At 44.2% G+C, this 16,138-nt stretch overlaps 1 protein-coding gene across 8 annotated transcripts in view; it reads left to right on the top strand.

Annotated features, from left to right (window-relative positions):
• The first annotated feature begins 3,162 nt into the window (after window positions 1-3,162).
• MEIS2 (Meis homeobox 2) overlaps window positions 3,163-16,138 on the top strand; it is a 211,628-nt gene continuing 198,652 nt past the window's right edge. For 2 of the 8 annotated variants that reach the window (XM_068253913.1, XM_068253912.1), the window contains exons 1-6: window positions 3,163-4,040; window positions 4,865-5,094; window positions 5,677-5,818; window positions 8,627-8,677; window positions 9,131-9,181; window positions 10,856-11,005. In XM_068253913.1, the coding sequence (XP_068110014.1) occupies window positions 4,029-4,040; window positions 4,865-5,094; window positions 5,677-5,818; window positions 8,627-8,677; window positions 9,131-9,181; window positions 10,856-11,005 (636 nt within the window). In that variant the 5' untranslated portion in view covers window positions 3,163-4,028. Of the gene's footprint in view, window positions 4,041-4,160; window positions 4,477-4,864; window positions 5,095-5,676; window positions 5,819-8,626; window positions 8,678-9,130; window positions 9,182-10,855; window positions 11,006-16,138 lie in introns of those variants that run through there. The other 6 variants (XM_068253911.1, XM_068253909.1, XM_068253907.1 and 3 more) reach the window with 4 other exon arrangements.

The following is a 16,138-nucleotide window of genomic DNA, read 5'->3' as shown; positions in this document are numbered from 1 at the left end:
CCTGCCTATAGGCCAGACTGTGCAACATTATATAGCCCCCCCTTCCCTGCCTATAGGCCAGACTGTGCAACATTATATAGCCTCCCCTTCCCTGCCTATAGCCCAGCCTGTGCAACTTTCTGTAGCCTCCCCTTCCCTGCCTATAGGCCAGACTGTGCAACATTATATAGCCTCCCCTTCCCTGCCTATAGGCCAGACTGTGCAACATTATATAGCCCCCCCTTCCCTGCCTATAGCCCAGCCTGTGCAGCATTCTGTAGCCTCCCCTTCCCTGCCTATAGGCCAGACTGTGCAACATTATATAGCCTCCTCTTCCCTGCCTAAAGCCCAACCTGTGCAATATTCTGTAGCCTCCCCTTCCCTGCCTATAGCCCAGCCTGTGCAACATTATATAGCCCCCCCTTCCCTGCCTATATCCCAACCTGTGCAACATTATATAGCCCCCCCTTCCCTGCCTATATCCCAACCTGTGCAACATTCTGTAGCCCCCCTTCCCTGCCTATAGCCCAACCTGTGCAACATTATATAGCCCCCCTTCCCTGCCTAAAGCCCAACCTGTGCAACATTCTGTAGCCTCCCCTTCCCTGCCTATAGCTCAGCCTGTGCTACATTATATAGCCCCCCCCCCCCCCTTTCCTGCCTATAGCCCAACCTGTGCAGCATTCTGTAGCCCCCCCTTCCCTGCCTATAGCCCAACCTGTGCAGCATTCTGTAGCCTCCACTTTCCTGCCTATAGCCCAGCATGTGCAACATTCTGTAGCCCCCCTTCCCTGCCTATAGCCTAGACGGTGCAACATTATATAGCCTCCCCTTCCCTGCCTATAGCCAAACCTGTGCAACATTCTGTAGCCTCCCCCTCCCTGCCTATAGCCCAGCCTGTGCAACATTCTGTAGTCTCCCTTTCCCTGCCTATAGCTCAGCATGTGCAACATTCTGTAGCCTCCATTTCCCTGCCTATAGCCCAGCCTGTGCAACATTCTGTACCCTCCCTTTCCCTGCCTATAGCCCAACCTGTGCAACATTCTGTAGCCTCCCCTTCCCTGCCTATAGCCCAAACTGTGCAACATTCTGTAGCCTCCCCTTCCCTGCCTAGCCAAACCTGTGCAACATTATATAGCCTCCCCTTCCATGCCTATAGCTCAGCCTGTGCAACATTCTGTAGTCTCCCCCTTCCCTGCCTATAGCCCAGACAGTGCAACATTATATAGCCTCCCCTTCCATGCCTATAGCCCAGATTGTGCAACATTCTGTAGCCTTCCCTTTCCTGCCTATAGCCCAGCCTATGCAACATTCTGTAGCCTCCCCTTTTGTGCCTATAGCTTAGCCTGTGCAAAATTATTATGTAACCTCCCCTTCTCTGCCTATAGATCAGCATGTTGCTTCCCCTTCCCTGTCTATATCCCAGCTTGTGCAACATTCTGTAGCCTCCCCCTCCCTGCCTACAGCTCAGTCTGTGCAACATACTGTAGCCTCCCCTTCCCTGCCACCAGCTCAACCTGTGCAACATTCTGTAGCCTCCACTTCCCTGCCTATAGTCCAGCCTGTGCAACATTCTGTAGCCTCCAGTTCCCTGCCTATAGTCCAGCCTGTGCAACATTCTGTAGCCTCCCCTTCCCTGCCTATATCCCAACCTGTGCAACATTCTGTAGCCTCCCCTTCCCTGCCCCAGCTCAACCTGTGCAACATTCTGTAGCCTCCCCTTTCCTGCCTATAGCCCAACCTGTGCAACATTCTGTAGCCTCCCCTTCCCTGCCCCAGCTCGACCTGTGCAACATTCTGTAGCCTCCATTTCCCTGCCTATAGTCCAGCATGTGCGACATTCTGTAGCCTCCCCTACCCTGCCTATATCCCAACCTGTGCAACATTCTGTAGCCTCCCCTTACCTGCCTCCAGCTCAACCTGTGCAACATTCTGTAGCCTCCACTTCCCTGCCTATAGCCCAGCCTGTGCAACATTATAAAGCCTCCCCTTTTACTGCCTATAGTTCAGCCTGTGCAACATTCTGTAGTCTCCCTTTCCCTGCCTATAGCCCAACCTGTGCAACATTCTGTAGCCTCCCCTTCCCTGCCTATAGTAGCCCAACCTGTGCAACATTCTGTAGCCTCCCCTTCCCTGCCTATAGCCCAACCTGTGCAACATTCTGTAGCCTCCCATTCCCTGTTCATAGCCCAGTCGGTGTACCATTCTGTAGCCTCCTCTTCCCAGCCTATAGCCTAGCCTGTGCAACATTCTGTAGCCTCCCCTTCCCCGCCTATAGCCCAGCCTGTGCAACATTCTGTAGTCTCCCCTTCCCTGCCTATAGCCTAGACCAGGCAAGGGCAAACTAAGCCCTCCAGCTGTTAAGGAACTACAAGCCCCACAACGCATTGCAGGAGTCTGACAGCCACAGTCATGACTCATAAAGGCAAATGCATTGTGGGACTTGTAGTTCTGTAACAGCTGGAGGGCCGAGTTTGCCCATGCCTGGCCTAGACTGTGCAACATTATATAGCCCCCCATTCCCTGCCTATAGCTCAGCCTGTGCAACATTCTGTAGCCTCCCCTTCCCTGCCTATAGCCCAACTTGTGCAACATTATATAGCCCTCCCGCCCCCCCCCCCCCCCCCCACCCCTTTCCCTGCCTATAGCCCAGCCTGTACAACATTCTGTAGCCTCCCATTCACTTCCTACAGACCAGCCTGTGCAACATTCTGTAGCCTCCTAGCCTCCCCTTCCCTCCCTATAGCCCAACCTGTGCAGCATTCTGTAGCCTTCCCTTCCCTGCCTATAGCCCAACCTGTGCAACAATCTGTAGCCTCCCATTCCCTTTCTATAGACCAGCCTGTGCAACATTCTGTAGCCTCCCCATCCCTGCCTAAAGCCCAGCCTGAGTCACACTCTGAAGCCTCCTCTTCTCTCCCTCCAGCCCATCCTGAGCTACAATCTGAAGCCTCCCCTTCCCTGTCTATAGCCCTGTAGCCTCCCCTTCCCTGTCCATAGCCCAGTCTGTGTAGCATTCTGTAGCCTCCCCGTCCCTGCCTCTAGCCCAGCCCGCACTCCTGATTGCTCAGCGCACATTGAATGGCCCCCTCCTCCTCCCTGCCTCCCTCCATGTGTCTGTGTCGTAGGACTGGCTCTGGCTCCCTCTACTTCCGGGTTCCGTCATTTTCATTCTCCCGCCGATCAGCTCCACAAACTGAGTGTCTTGTATAAGCCAGCAGCAGCAGCAGCAGCCAAGCTGCCAGCAGTCAGTCATCTGCCAGAGCCAGGCTTCCCCCTGCATCCCCCCTGCATCCGCAGCTCGCTCCCTGCACCAACAAGCACTTTGGACTTTTTTTAATTGCTTTTTTTGTTACTGAAAGATATTTTTATATTTATTTGTATTTTTTTCTTGGTATTTTTTGCGTCATACGGATATTTTTTTTCACGTGTCACTGGGGGAAAAAAAAAACCAAAACAAAACCAAACAGACAGAGATCTGTAGGTAGCTGTCAAGAGGAGTTACAGAAAGCTAGAAGCATCAGGGGAGAAAGAGGGAGAAGGAAGGGGCCAGAAGATTTGCTGTTCAGTTGTATCTTCATCACTCTCCCCATCATCATCATCCTCCTCCTCCTCCTCTTCTGCCACCATCCCTCATTCAGCACCTTGACATGTTCTGCCTCTGATTGACATCTGAAGTGGCGGAGCGCCATGAGAGTCCCCAGCCTGGCTGCTACATGTGGCTCTGCACTGACTCCTAAACTTGGAAGATTTCTGCACTAAACTCCATCAGCAGACATTTAATAAAATAAGAGATCGCCAACACAGAGGAGACTTCTCGTTAGGGTTGTGATTTGTGGCTCGGGTGTCCAGCATGACTGTGTGATTGTTGCCTGTCTCTTCTTCTTCTGGACAAGAAGCTCTGCTGGATTGCAAGGAAGAAAAGAGAGAACAATTTGGCTGTTTTCACCCCCCTCCGTCCCCTTTCCCTTCCCAGGCTCAGCAGCAGCAGTGGGGGAGAGAGGGCTGAGGACACCCCGCTATAGGGCACATTTCACAGGACTTTATTGATGGCGCAAAGGGTAGGTTTAAATGCCCTGCATGCTTTGGGGGGTACGCTGAGCGCAGGGTGGGGGTGCAGCTTATGTATATATATGTGGTGTGTTAATAAAGAATGGCTATGAGTGGTGATCAGTGCTTTGTGTGTCTCCTGCACGCCTCTCTGTGACTCTCTCTCTGACACACACCTCTCTCTCTCTCTCTCCTCTCTCTCTGTCTGTCTCTCTCTCACTCCCTCTCTCTTTCCTTTCTCTCTCTCAGCAGTCAGTCTTTTCTCTCCCTGCTTCCCCATGTCAGTCCTTTTCTCCAGGCTTCGTTTCGCAGCTCTCCCTCCAGCAGGCTCCAGCGTTGCCCGGCTCCCCCAGCCCCCAGAGCTTGCACTCTCTTTTTGTTCTTTTTCGGGGGATTGTGTATTTTTGGATGAGCAGTAAAGAGCCTTCACACGCCTCAATGTTTCTGGTAACTCCTCTCGGGACTGCTGGGTTATTTATTGCTGTGGACTCCGGCAATATTTTATGTTTATTTCCGCCACGTTTTTGGATTTATTTTTTTTTTCATCCATAAACCGATTTCGTATTTACACTTAATAAAGGAATTATTTTGAAATATATTTTTCTACTCTATTTTTAGTTTTACGTTTTATGATTTTTATTAGGCACTTTCCAGTTTCTCATTTCTATTTCCACACCTTCTGCCTGTTTTACTTTTTATTTCATTTTTTTTATTTTTTTATTTGATCGCCTTAAATAATTCTCTACTTTTTCCTTTTAATTCTCTTTTTTTGTCTTTTGTGTTTTCTAATCTGTCTTTCTTTTTTTTCTAATTCTCGTCTTCTTTTCTCTGGCAGTACGATGAGTTACCGCACTATGCCATGGATGGAGTGGGGGTACCAACGTCTATGTATGGTGATCCACATGCCCCTCGGCCTATCCCACCGGTACACCACTTAAACCACGGGCCCCCTTTACATGCCAGCCAGCACTATGGAACTCACGCCCCTCACCCCAATGTTATGCCCACCAGCATGGGGTCTGCTGTGAACGATGCCCTCAAACGAGACAAAGATGCCATTTATGGGTAGGTACTTGAATGGGGTGGCATGTTTGTACACAGTGCAGAGAGAAGGGGGTCGCTGGACTGTGGCACAATTAGGGGGGTGCTGAGATCTCTTTATAGACACAACAGACATGAGCCCCACCAAGCAGCTATTGGAGTCCTCTGGATATAACAGGGCTGGTAAGGCACACGCCACAGAGATGGGGCAGCAGAATTTTGGGTTGCCGGCACAGAGCCTCCTCTGTATCCCGGCCGATCATTCCCTGCAGTCCGACTAGTTCCGACCAATTCATTGGAGCGACAACACTCCCAACCTTTTATTATCATGAGATCATTAAAACACATCATTTAGTTAATTCATGACATGAGTAACTTGCATTCTGTCCTTTCATATAGAGGCTTATTTGGGACTCACACTGTTTATAATAAATAATATTTGCTGAGCCAGGGAGAATTGTATTCTTTTTCTATGTTATTTTCGCATATACATATATAGAGAGATCTGCAGTTAGTTGTGACATGTGGGCTGCTCGCCTTGTTTGTACAGGAATGATGCCATGCTCTTGCTGTATTGATTTGTTGTGTGTTCTGGGGTCTGCACAGACACCCCCTCTTTCCTCTTCTAGCTCTGGTGTTTGAGAAATGTGAACTGGCGACGTGTACCCCCCGGGAGCCGGGAGTAGCGGGAGGGGACGTCTGCTCGTCCGATTCCTTTAATGAAGACATCGCTGTGTTCGCCAAACAGGTCAATCGCCCCGACATCAGCTGACCACTGGCTGCTTCTATCATGTGTCCCGTGTGGCTGGATACCTGTGCACCTACTGGATGCCTGTGCAATGTGCCCTGTTTTGATGGATACCTGTGCACCTACTGGATGCCTGTGCAACGTGCCCTGTAGTGCTGGATACCTGTGCACCTACTGGATGCCTGTGCAATGTGCCTTTAGTGCTGGATACCTGTGCACCTACTGGATGCCCGTGCAATTTACCCTGTAGTGTTGGATACCTGTGCTCCTACTGGATGTCTGTGCAGTGTACCCTGTAGTGCTTGGATACCTGTGCACCTACTGCGTGCCTGTGCAATGTGTCCTGTAGTGCTGGCTACTTGTGCACCTACTGGATGCCTGTGCAGTGTACCATGTAGTGCTTGGATACCTGTGCACCTACTGGGTGCCTGTGCATTGTGTCCTGTAGTGCTGGCTACCTGTGCACCTACTGGATGCCTGTGCAGTGTACCCTGTAGTGCTGGCTACCTGTGCACCTACTGGATGCCTGTGCAGTGTACCCTGTAGTGCTGGCTACCTGTGCACCTACTGGATGCCTGTGCAGTGTACCCTGTAGTGCTGGCTACCTGTGCACCTACTGGATGCCTGTGCAGTGTACCCTGTAGTGCTGGCTACCTGTGCACCTACTGGATGCCTGTGCAGTGTACCCTGTAGTGCTGGGTACCTGTGCACCTACTGGATGCCTCTGCAGTGTACCCTGTAGTGCTGGATACCTGTGCACCTACTGGATGCCTGTGCAGTGTACCCTGTAGTTCTGGCTACCTGTGCACCTACTGGATGCCTCTGCAGTGTACCCTGTAGTGCTGGATACCTGTGCACATACTGGATGCCTGTATGGTGAACCCCCTATTACTGAGTACCTGTGCACTTGTTGGATGCCTGTGCAGTGTACCCTGCATTGTTGAATAAATCTGCAGTTAATGGATGCCTGCTCATTGAAGCTTGTTTTCCTGGGTACCTGTGCTGTTACTGGATGCCTTTGTATTACACCCTGTTGCCGGATATCTGTGCAGTGGATGCCTGTGTATTACACCCTGTTTTGCTTGATAGCTGTGCAGCTACTGGGTGCCTGTGTGTGTAGTACCCTATATTGCTGAATACCTGTGCAGTTACTGGATGCCTGCGTATTGTACCCTATATTGCTGGATAGCTGTCCAGTTACTGGATGCCTGTGTTTTGTACTATATATTGCTGAATACCTGTGCAGTTACTGGATGCCTGTGTTTTGTACCCTGTATTGATGGATAGCTGTGTGGCTATTGGATGCCTATTTGGTGTATCCCATTCTGTTGGATAACTGTGTAGTTTTTGGAAGCGTGTGTGGTGCATCCCTTATTGCTGCATACATGTAATGTACCCCCTATTGCTTGATACCCGTGTTAGTGTACCCAGTGTGCTGGGCGCCTGTGTAATGTTCCCCATTTTGCTGGATACCTGTGCAGTATAATCTGTGTTGCAAGATCCCTGTGCAATTTACACAATATTGCTGGATACATGTGCAGAGTGATGTGTGTTATCGAATGCCTGTGTATGTATACCATAGTGCTGGATACTTGTGTGATGTACACCATATTGCTGGATACCTGTGCAGTGTAATGTGTGTAACCGCATGCCTATGTAATGTGTGTTGCTGGATATCTGTTATGAACTCCATTTAATACATTCTGTATTTCTGGAGACCTGTGCAGTGTACCCCGTATTACTGATTACTTGTACCGTGTATCCCATATTATTAAACGCCCCATCAATACACACAGTGTATTGGAATACTTGTAGAATGCAGATCTTATCACTGTACAATTATGTTATTATATTATACACCCTGTATCAGTGGATACTTACCAATGCTGAATACAACGTTAGTGTGTTATTGGACACTTGTACAGTGTAGCCGGTGTTAAATCAGTATGGGATACTTGTACAATGTATACTCTGATACTGACTCCTAAAATTCAGTCTGTCTTTATTAGTCCTCTGTACAATGTACCCTGTAGTGCTGGTGTTTCTATTAACCCATATTAGTGTTATACATATATACATAAAATGTTTTATACATACATAATTGTCAACACTATATACTGCTTCTGCAGTTGGAAACAAATAATAATAGTTACAAATGATGCACGTTATTGTCATACGAATATTATTATTATTATTAGAAACGTGTGCATAAAATATATAAGCAGATATTATGTGTACAGTAATTGATCTACACATATATGAGCAGATAATCTGTGTACAGTAATTAATAACATGAACACATATATTAGCAGATATTCTGTGTACAGTAATTAATAAGATGCACACATATAGGATCATATATTCTGTGTACAGTAATTAATAACATGTACAAATATTTGATCATATATTCTGTGTACAGTAATGAATAAGATGCACACATATATGAGCAAATATTCTTTTAACTAGCTATATATGAGCAGATAGTCTGTGTACAGTAATAAATAACATGCACACATATATGAGCATATATTCTATATACAGTAATTAATAACATGCACATATATATGACCAGATATTTCGTGAACAGTAAATAATGACATATATATATATATATATATATATATATATATATATATATATATATATATATATATATATATATATATATAGTGTATACAGTGCTGTTGCCCCTAGTTTGAGAAATGTGGAGTAGGGGGGGTCGTTGTGTTGTCCCCAGTCTTGCTTGGGGGGTGGAGGGTAACTTGCTGTGTTGGTTTGGAGGGTAACTTGTCGCTGTGTTGTCCCCAGGTCAGAGCAGAAAAACCTCTATTCTCATCGAACCCGGAGCTGGATAACTTGGTGAGTGTCCCGCAGGTCGGCCAGCATGCTAAATTCACCACTTTCACTGAATTGGGAATGTGAAAAGTGTCATTTGTGTGTCACTGTCACCTGTGGAGCTGCCTGTCCCTCGGATTGTTAATGTCACCGAATTAGCAGGCAGGACATTCATCAGGAATCTCAGGGAATCAGGGCAGGATTACACTTGAACAGAGAGACTCAACCGTGACCAAGAAAGAAACTAAAATGCTGGTTAATTAGTATTGTCCCTGACAGGGGGTACCGCACAGGCCACACCAGGGGCACCTGGACCACTCCTAGCCCAGCACCGATCACCCTCCTGTCCCAATAATAATAATGGGAATGGAAACTCTCCCAGCACATAGCCAAGTCCCAGGCCTAATGCTTCCTGCCAGTACAAGCCATGTACACAGATAGCCAATTCCCACAATAACGCCGCTGCTTTCATTGCAGATGATCCAAGCCATTCAAGTCCTGCGGTTTCATCTCCTGGAGTTAGAAAAGGTAAATACATTGTTTTCATTGCTACATAAATACATTTAATAATGCCAGAATTAGTGCACTGTGACTGAGTGTAAATATATATATATTATATAGATATAGATATAAATACATATATATTCTGGCAAAATTATATATATATATATATATATATATATATATATATATATATATATATATATATATATATATATATATATATATATATATATATATATATATATATCCGGTTTATTTTTATATTAGTTTTGGATTGTAGTAACATTGTGTTACTATTTCTATTGTGTGTTTTGTTATTTTTCGCTGGGTGAAATCACGTGGATAAATATGGTTTTTTTTTACACAAGAACTCTCCCTGCCATCGGGTTCAATTATGCGAATTTCGCGTGGAGGAGCAATTGAGCGAAACTAATTCGCTGCGTTAATTTGTTATGTGAGCGCGGAATGTGTCCGCAGGAGAGGGGCCCGCGTGGCCCGGGCACAAGGATGCGGGCTAAGGTCGGGGGGCGCCGATACCTACCTCTGGGATGTTACACGGACTGTGTGTTTCCTCTGGCATTATGGATCGCGCCTTGGAGACAGCGGGTTCTGGGGGTGGAAGGCTATCTGGATTCTGCCGTCCATACTGCTGATTTATTACTGATTCCATTATTATATTGTTTTTATTTCGATACATTTCCGTTCCCGCATTTACTATATTGCCGTGCAACCCCCTCACCCCTCTCCGTCTGTCCTTGTCCTCTCCACCAGTCCCCTGTTTATCTGATGCTCTCTGCTCTTCATATCTGTATATTCTCTCTCCTCGTTTCCTTCAGCCCTTCCTTCACCTCTGATCGTCAATGTCTTTGTCTTTCATAGCATGTTCTTCCCTTCACTCAATATATACTTCCCCGTGAACCTCAATTCCTTCTTCTCTTGACTTCATCCCTTCTTCAATTTCCCACTTCGCTTCTTTAAGTTGTCTTCCTTCTTTCCGCTTTTTCTTCTCTCCCTCTTTTCCCCTTATATCTTTCCCTCTCGGACCCTCCTTTTCACCTGCTTCATATTTTCCCCTGATTTTTTCTCTATTCTACCCTCATCTCAATTCCATTTTCTCCATTCATCTCTCTTTTTATATCTTTACCTCTTATCCCTAAAACCTTCTTCTAACCTGTCTGCCATCATCTTCTCATTTTGTCACCTCTTATCCCCCAAATACTATCTCTTCCTCCCCTCACCTCTTCTCAGATCAGCTATTCTCTTCTTATTTCCTCACATCTTCCCCAAAACACCCCCCTGTCCTCCCCTCAGGCCTGTTCCTCTGCCTCTGTCCCCTCACCTCTTCTCCAGACCATCATGTTCTCCCCTCACTTGTCCCTCTGACCCCTCACCTCTTCCCCAGACTATCCCCTGTTCTCCCCTCAGGCCTGTCCCTCTGTCCCCTCACCTCTTCCACAAACCATCTCCTGTTTTCCCCTCAGGCCTGTCCCTCTGTCCCCTCACCTCTTCACCCTCAGCCCTTCCATTCTCTCCTCTCCTCCTCTCTACTTGTTGCTGTCCGGCTCTCCAGAGAATAATATTCTGCTGCTACAATTTCTTTATTGTTTCCTTGCCTGCAACTATTGCACTGGTTAATGATAGTCACTGAGGACACTCTGGCTTGTAGCTTAATGCGTCCCTTTCCCCCCACCTCCCCAGGTCCATGAATTGTGCGATAATTTCTGCCATCGATACATCAGCTGTTTGAAAGGAAAAATGCCCATAGATTTAGTGATTGATGAGAGGGACGGCAGCTCAAAGTCTGACCACGAAGAACTCTCGGGATCCTCCACTAACCTCGCAGACCACGTGAGTCCCGTGTTAATTATTACATGTGTTGTATATGTTGTTGTTATTATTGTCTTGTGTGCTGTGCATCGCACTTGCAGTGATGTGATTGGGAATGCATTGATGCTAGATGGATAAGCCTGTGTGTATCACACGTGCTCTGTGACTGTCTGTCTACATGTGGTGGCCCCTGCTTACCTATTCCAGTGTGTGTTGATGGGCACACGCACAAGTGTGCATTCTGTATTTGTTGGGCACAGTTGGGCATTGTGTACTGATGTGCACCGTTGTATAGTGTGCACTACTGTATTAATGTGTAGTTTGCACTGATGTGATCACTGTGTGCATTAATGGGCAAAGCTGTGCAATGTGTATTAATGTGCACCTTGTGTGTACTAATGTGTGTTAATGTACACTCTGTGTGTACACAGTGGTGCAGCGTGCACTTATGTGGTCAGTGTGTGTATTGATGTGCACAGCTGTGCACTGAGTATTAATATGCACAATAAATGTACTCATGTTTATTAATGTACACTGTGTGTGTACACAGTTGTGTAGTGTGCATTAATGTGATCAATGTGTGTGTATTAATGTGCACATTGTGTGTACAGTTGTTTATTATTGTACACCTTGTGTGTACACAGCTGTGTAGTGTGCATTGAGATCAGTGTGTGTATTAATGTGCACTTTGTGTGTACAGTTGTTTATTAATGTACACTGTGTGTGTACACAGCTGCGTAGTGTGCATTAATGTGATCAGTGTGTGTATTAATGTGCACTTTGTGTGTACAGTTGTTTATTATTGCACACAGTGTGTGTACACAGTTGTGTAGTGTGTACTACACACTTGTGTACTGTATCTCCCAGCAGGGAACGTTGTGTGGACTCAATCACATTTTAGCTCTGGATTTTATCTCTAGCTATTACACCTCGACCTGGTTAACCCTTGTGTTGCTGCAACCTCTCTCACTGGACAGAAGTGTATATTTCATTTTTGTGTTTTTTTACCCTTTGGCGATTTTCTTTTTTATTGGGCACAAGGTAGACACCAGCCAGGCGCCTGGAGCCCCTTCTTGTAAAAGATCGTAACCTTTAATGAACCAATAATTGACTTTCTATTAAGGAGAGCTGGGGAGAATTATTAACAGCGGTATTACAGGTTAAGCATTGATTTCTAACACTTTAATAATTGGGAGCATTAAAATGAGGCTTTTATTGAAAGACTTGACAGGAGCGAGCTAGGGCTGAAAATTCCACTATTTTGCTTAGATGATTATTTGTTATCATGGTGTTTCTGTGACTGTTTATGTTGCTGTTAGTTTATTATGGTGCTCTGTTGTTACAACCATTGCTTTCCTTGTGTCATGTGACCTGCACAGTGCAATCCTCTCCAGAAACAGAAAGTAAACTGTTTTTACTTCTCGGTGTTTTGTTGTCAGTATTAAGTGATTATTTATTCAAGGCTTGCTAAAAAATCTGACTTCTCTCTGAGAATAACCCTAGGGAGTCAGGGAAAATCAAAAGAGCCTGAAATCTCCTTTTCATTGGACAATGTCATGTATGTTCTGCTGCCTATTGAGCTATTTTTCCTTCCTGTATGTAGTGTGTAAACTCTGAACTCTGGGTTTTGAGCACATATTTCTGCTTGTAGTGGCTTTCAGACCTCTCTACCAGCTCAGAGTATATATACAGTTGCCAAAGGTTTGAGGATTGAGGAAAGGATGAACAATAGACAGGATCTGTATATATACTGCAGTACATGTATACATTCCTCCCCCTGTGAAAAGTACAGCTTCCTTTCCCAGTACAGTCTAAAAGCTGCTGTCCCGCTTTAGTAGATTACACACCCGGCCTGTTTAGGGTCTGACAGATGGCAGTAGCTAAAGCCAATTTACTCTGCTCCTTGGTAATAAGGACCCTTTTTATAGTACCAGTGAACTGTAGGGCTTAGGTGATCTGGCCAGTTCTCTTTTTTTTTTGTATTTTTTTATCTTTATTTAAACTGCAATATTAGAACAAAAGATCATATAGCTAAAGCTAATGCATTTGAATGTATCTTGTAAAGCATAAAAAGTCATAAAGGAAGTCAAAACAGTGCCTTTTGTAGCTCATTTTAAATTCTGTCTCTGTTAGTGGCCATGCCAGTAAATCGTTCCAAAACAGAGTGATTTGTAGGAATTTCTGATTTTTTTTTTAAAGAGCTTATTGTATTATAAATGCATGTACTGCTTGTTAGGCACTTAATTGCAATTTAACAATAGTGGTAAAGAATGTGCCTTTTTTTACATTTAGTTGTTAAGATCCATCACACATGAAATTCTATAAATTATGTAGCTTACACTGGCAGATGCTACAGTGTATTAAAGAGATGCTAGGCCATAAACACTCCGAGATGTTCTTTTTTTATGATTTATTTTTTTTAAAGTTTGGTTTTGCATTATTTAGGGGTGCTTATAATGGTCATGTGCATGGACTTGTTACATTTAGTAAACATATCTGGCCCTTTCTTTTGCATTTTTTTTTATTTTTGTGTGTTTGATTTGTTTTAGTGTTTTTTTCTTGGGGGGAGGGGGGGCATAAGTAGCTTCAGGCATCATGATTTCCCCCCTTTATCAGTGTGTTATATCACTTGTTAGCTTTAAAAGCTGTTAATCTTGCTGGCTTTCCATATGACCTTTTCTTGTATTTATATGGAATTTTGTAATTAATAGTATTCTCATGTAGAAATTGTGTACCCTGTTGTCGCAGAACATCTCAAGGCTCTAGCAGATACAGAAATAATTAATAGTTCATCATTAGGCCAGATCCAGTGTAGAGTTCTTGCGTTTCCTAAACTGTTGTTATCCCTATAGAGGCAGGGTGATGCATCCTGAATAAATGTAATAAAAAATAGTTAAGGCTTGTCTTTTGTGGTGTCCCTGGCAATTCAGGGTAGTAAGTGTGCGGTACAGGGTGTAATAGATTATTACTGCTCTTTTTCATACACTGGAGGGGTACTAATCAGTGGTTTTGCCAACTATTTAAAAATCAACCAGATAAAAACTGAATGAGTTCTGCTATAATATATACTTCATCATATGAGCGATTGAGGGATAGTAAAGTTCTGAAAGTAGCATTCTTCCCAGGGCAGCTCAGTGAACTAACCCAAGAATTGGCAAAATAATTCATTCACTGCTGTCATAATGGCCAATCAAACCCCTATCGGTGCAGTCACACACTGCAGCCTCCTCCAGTGTAAAGAATCGCTACCTACTTTATAGTCATGTAAACTCTGACATGCTCTTGGTAAATACTGATTGTTCTAAAAAGCAAACAATATTATGATGTTATAAGTGATGCCAGCTTACCTAATCCCACTAACAAACAACTCACAATTGTGGTTATCAAAGGAACTGCAATCGCTGTCACTCATTGTCACGCTTTTACCTAACTACTTATAATTGCTCTTAGCAAGCAACTCTTGCTTGCCCCTCAGTCTCGTTCACAAGGTCGCCCCCAAGTAGCAGGCTAGCTTAGAGGGATCCCTTTAGTGCAGTGCAGTTTAGTCTCTTGCGCTATTGTCCTAATGTCCTGTAGCTTTGTAGCTGCTGCTCCCATGTAGTGTATAAAAGCAATGCATTTTGAAGGGTAACTCACACCTGTTTCCTAGGTATCAAATATTTAAGAAAGGGATTACCATACAATATTGATTGCTCAAAAAGCTGAGGTTTACCATCTGCATGTTATATTTTTATTCTGTGCTTCTTTTTGAGCTCGTGTGTCCTTTGTTTATGTTTTTAACATCCTTTATTTGTTGTGGAGTGGATGCCCGCACAGGCCCATGTAGTAGTAATGTTTCTATCGGCCACTTACACTTTGTTCTGTGTCATGTTGCTTGTTATGTATTTAGTTAACGTTAGGCTAGTGCAGAGTGGTCTCGTTGAGGGTCTCTCCATAGAAGGCTTAATGTCTCTTAGCTAGGAAGAGAACACTGTGATTGACATTTGAAAATATTTTGAACTAATTTGCTTCAGCGTTGGGTTTGGGTATGGGGGAGAAAAAAAGAATGCCCTAACACAGTTTGGCATATCACATTGTTATTAAAGAGATCTTTGTTACATCAAGATCTGACCTATACCGCTGTTTTTGTAGAACATTTTTGTAGAACATTTAGCGACACCACCTTAAGGAGGGCAATTTTGGAGAAGAGGCCTCTCCACTCATGATAACATTTGTTCCTTCCACTTGTGAGGTTACTTGAGGTCAGGAAAAACCCATTGTATATATACATTTTGTGATGAACATCACTGCTCTAGAATACATCAGGAGGGAGCAGAAAACGCAGGGAAGGCATTCACAGATCTAAACTGTATCTGAACTATTTAGTATAGGGCTGTGAAAAGAGGTGGAATTTTTACAGACTCTTCTCACTCATAAATGAGGAGGTTACAACCATCTCATTGATGGTTCTGTGGTCGCTATCATAAAAAAAAAATGTAATCTGAATTTATGCAGATGTTTTGAACACAAAGTAGCAGCGAAATCAAGAACGATACAAACCCACAAATCTGTAAAAACAAAAACAAAACATAGGCATACAACCCCATTTATAGACTTTCACTTTCACTTATTTATCCACTTAGTTATGTATGGCCTATAAATCTTGCCTTCCGGCCTGTTGTCGTCTGGTGATGCTAGATTTTTATATTTTTTTCCCTTTCGTTTTTGGGCTTCCAGAAAATACAATGGTCAGATTATTGATGATATCATACTTACACTGTAAATGTCCAATCATAATTGTAATCATTTTTGAAAAATGAGAAGTTATCTGAAGCGTATTAATAATAGTGATTTGTATATGAAATGCACCTTTTGTTAAACAGGTGCTTAATACTTGGGAAAAAGCAGCAAATATTTACCTGTTTCTCCCATATATTTAAAAAAAAAGGTAATTTGAAACAGAAAAAGAAGTTTATTTTTCTTTTTACAGCATCTGGAAGACCATGAGCTCACTTGTAACACTTAGGCAGGTTAATATGAAGGTTCTTGTTTTTTTGTTTTTTTTTTATAACATCCCCCTAAATCCAGTTAAATTTTAGGTGCATTAATTCCCCTCCCTTTCCAGAATCCAGATGCAATATTGGTGTTGGAGAACATATAATAGGTTAGGCAGTA

Source organism: Hyperolius riggenbachi, chromosome 9 (assembly GCF_040937935.1).
Source record: "Hyperolius riggenbachi isolate aHypRig1 chromosome 9, aHypRig1.pri, whole genome shotgun sequence".
In the NCBI taxonomy this organism is placed as follows: domain Eukaryota; kingdom Metazoa; phylum Chordata; class Amphibia; order Anura; family Hyperoliidae; genus Hyperolius; species Hyperolius riggenbachi.
Note: the sequence above shows the minus strand (reverse complement) of the source record. Positions and strands in the feature narration are given on the sequence as shown.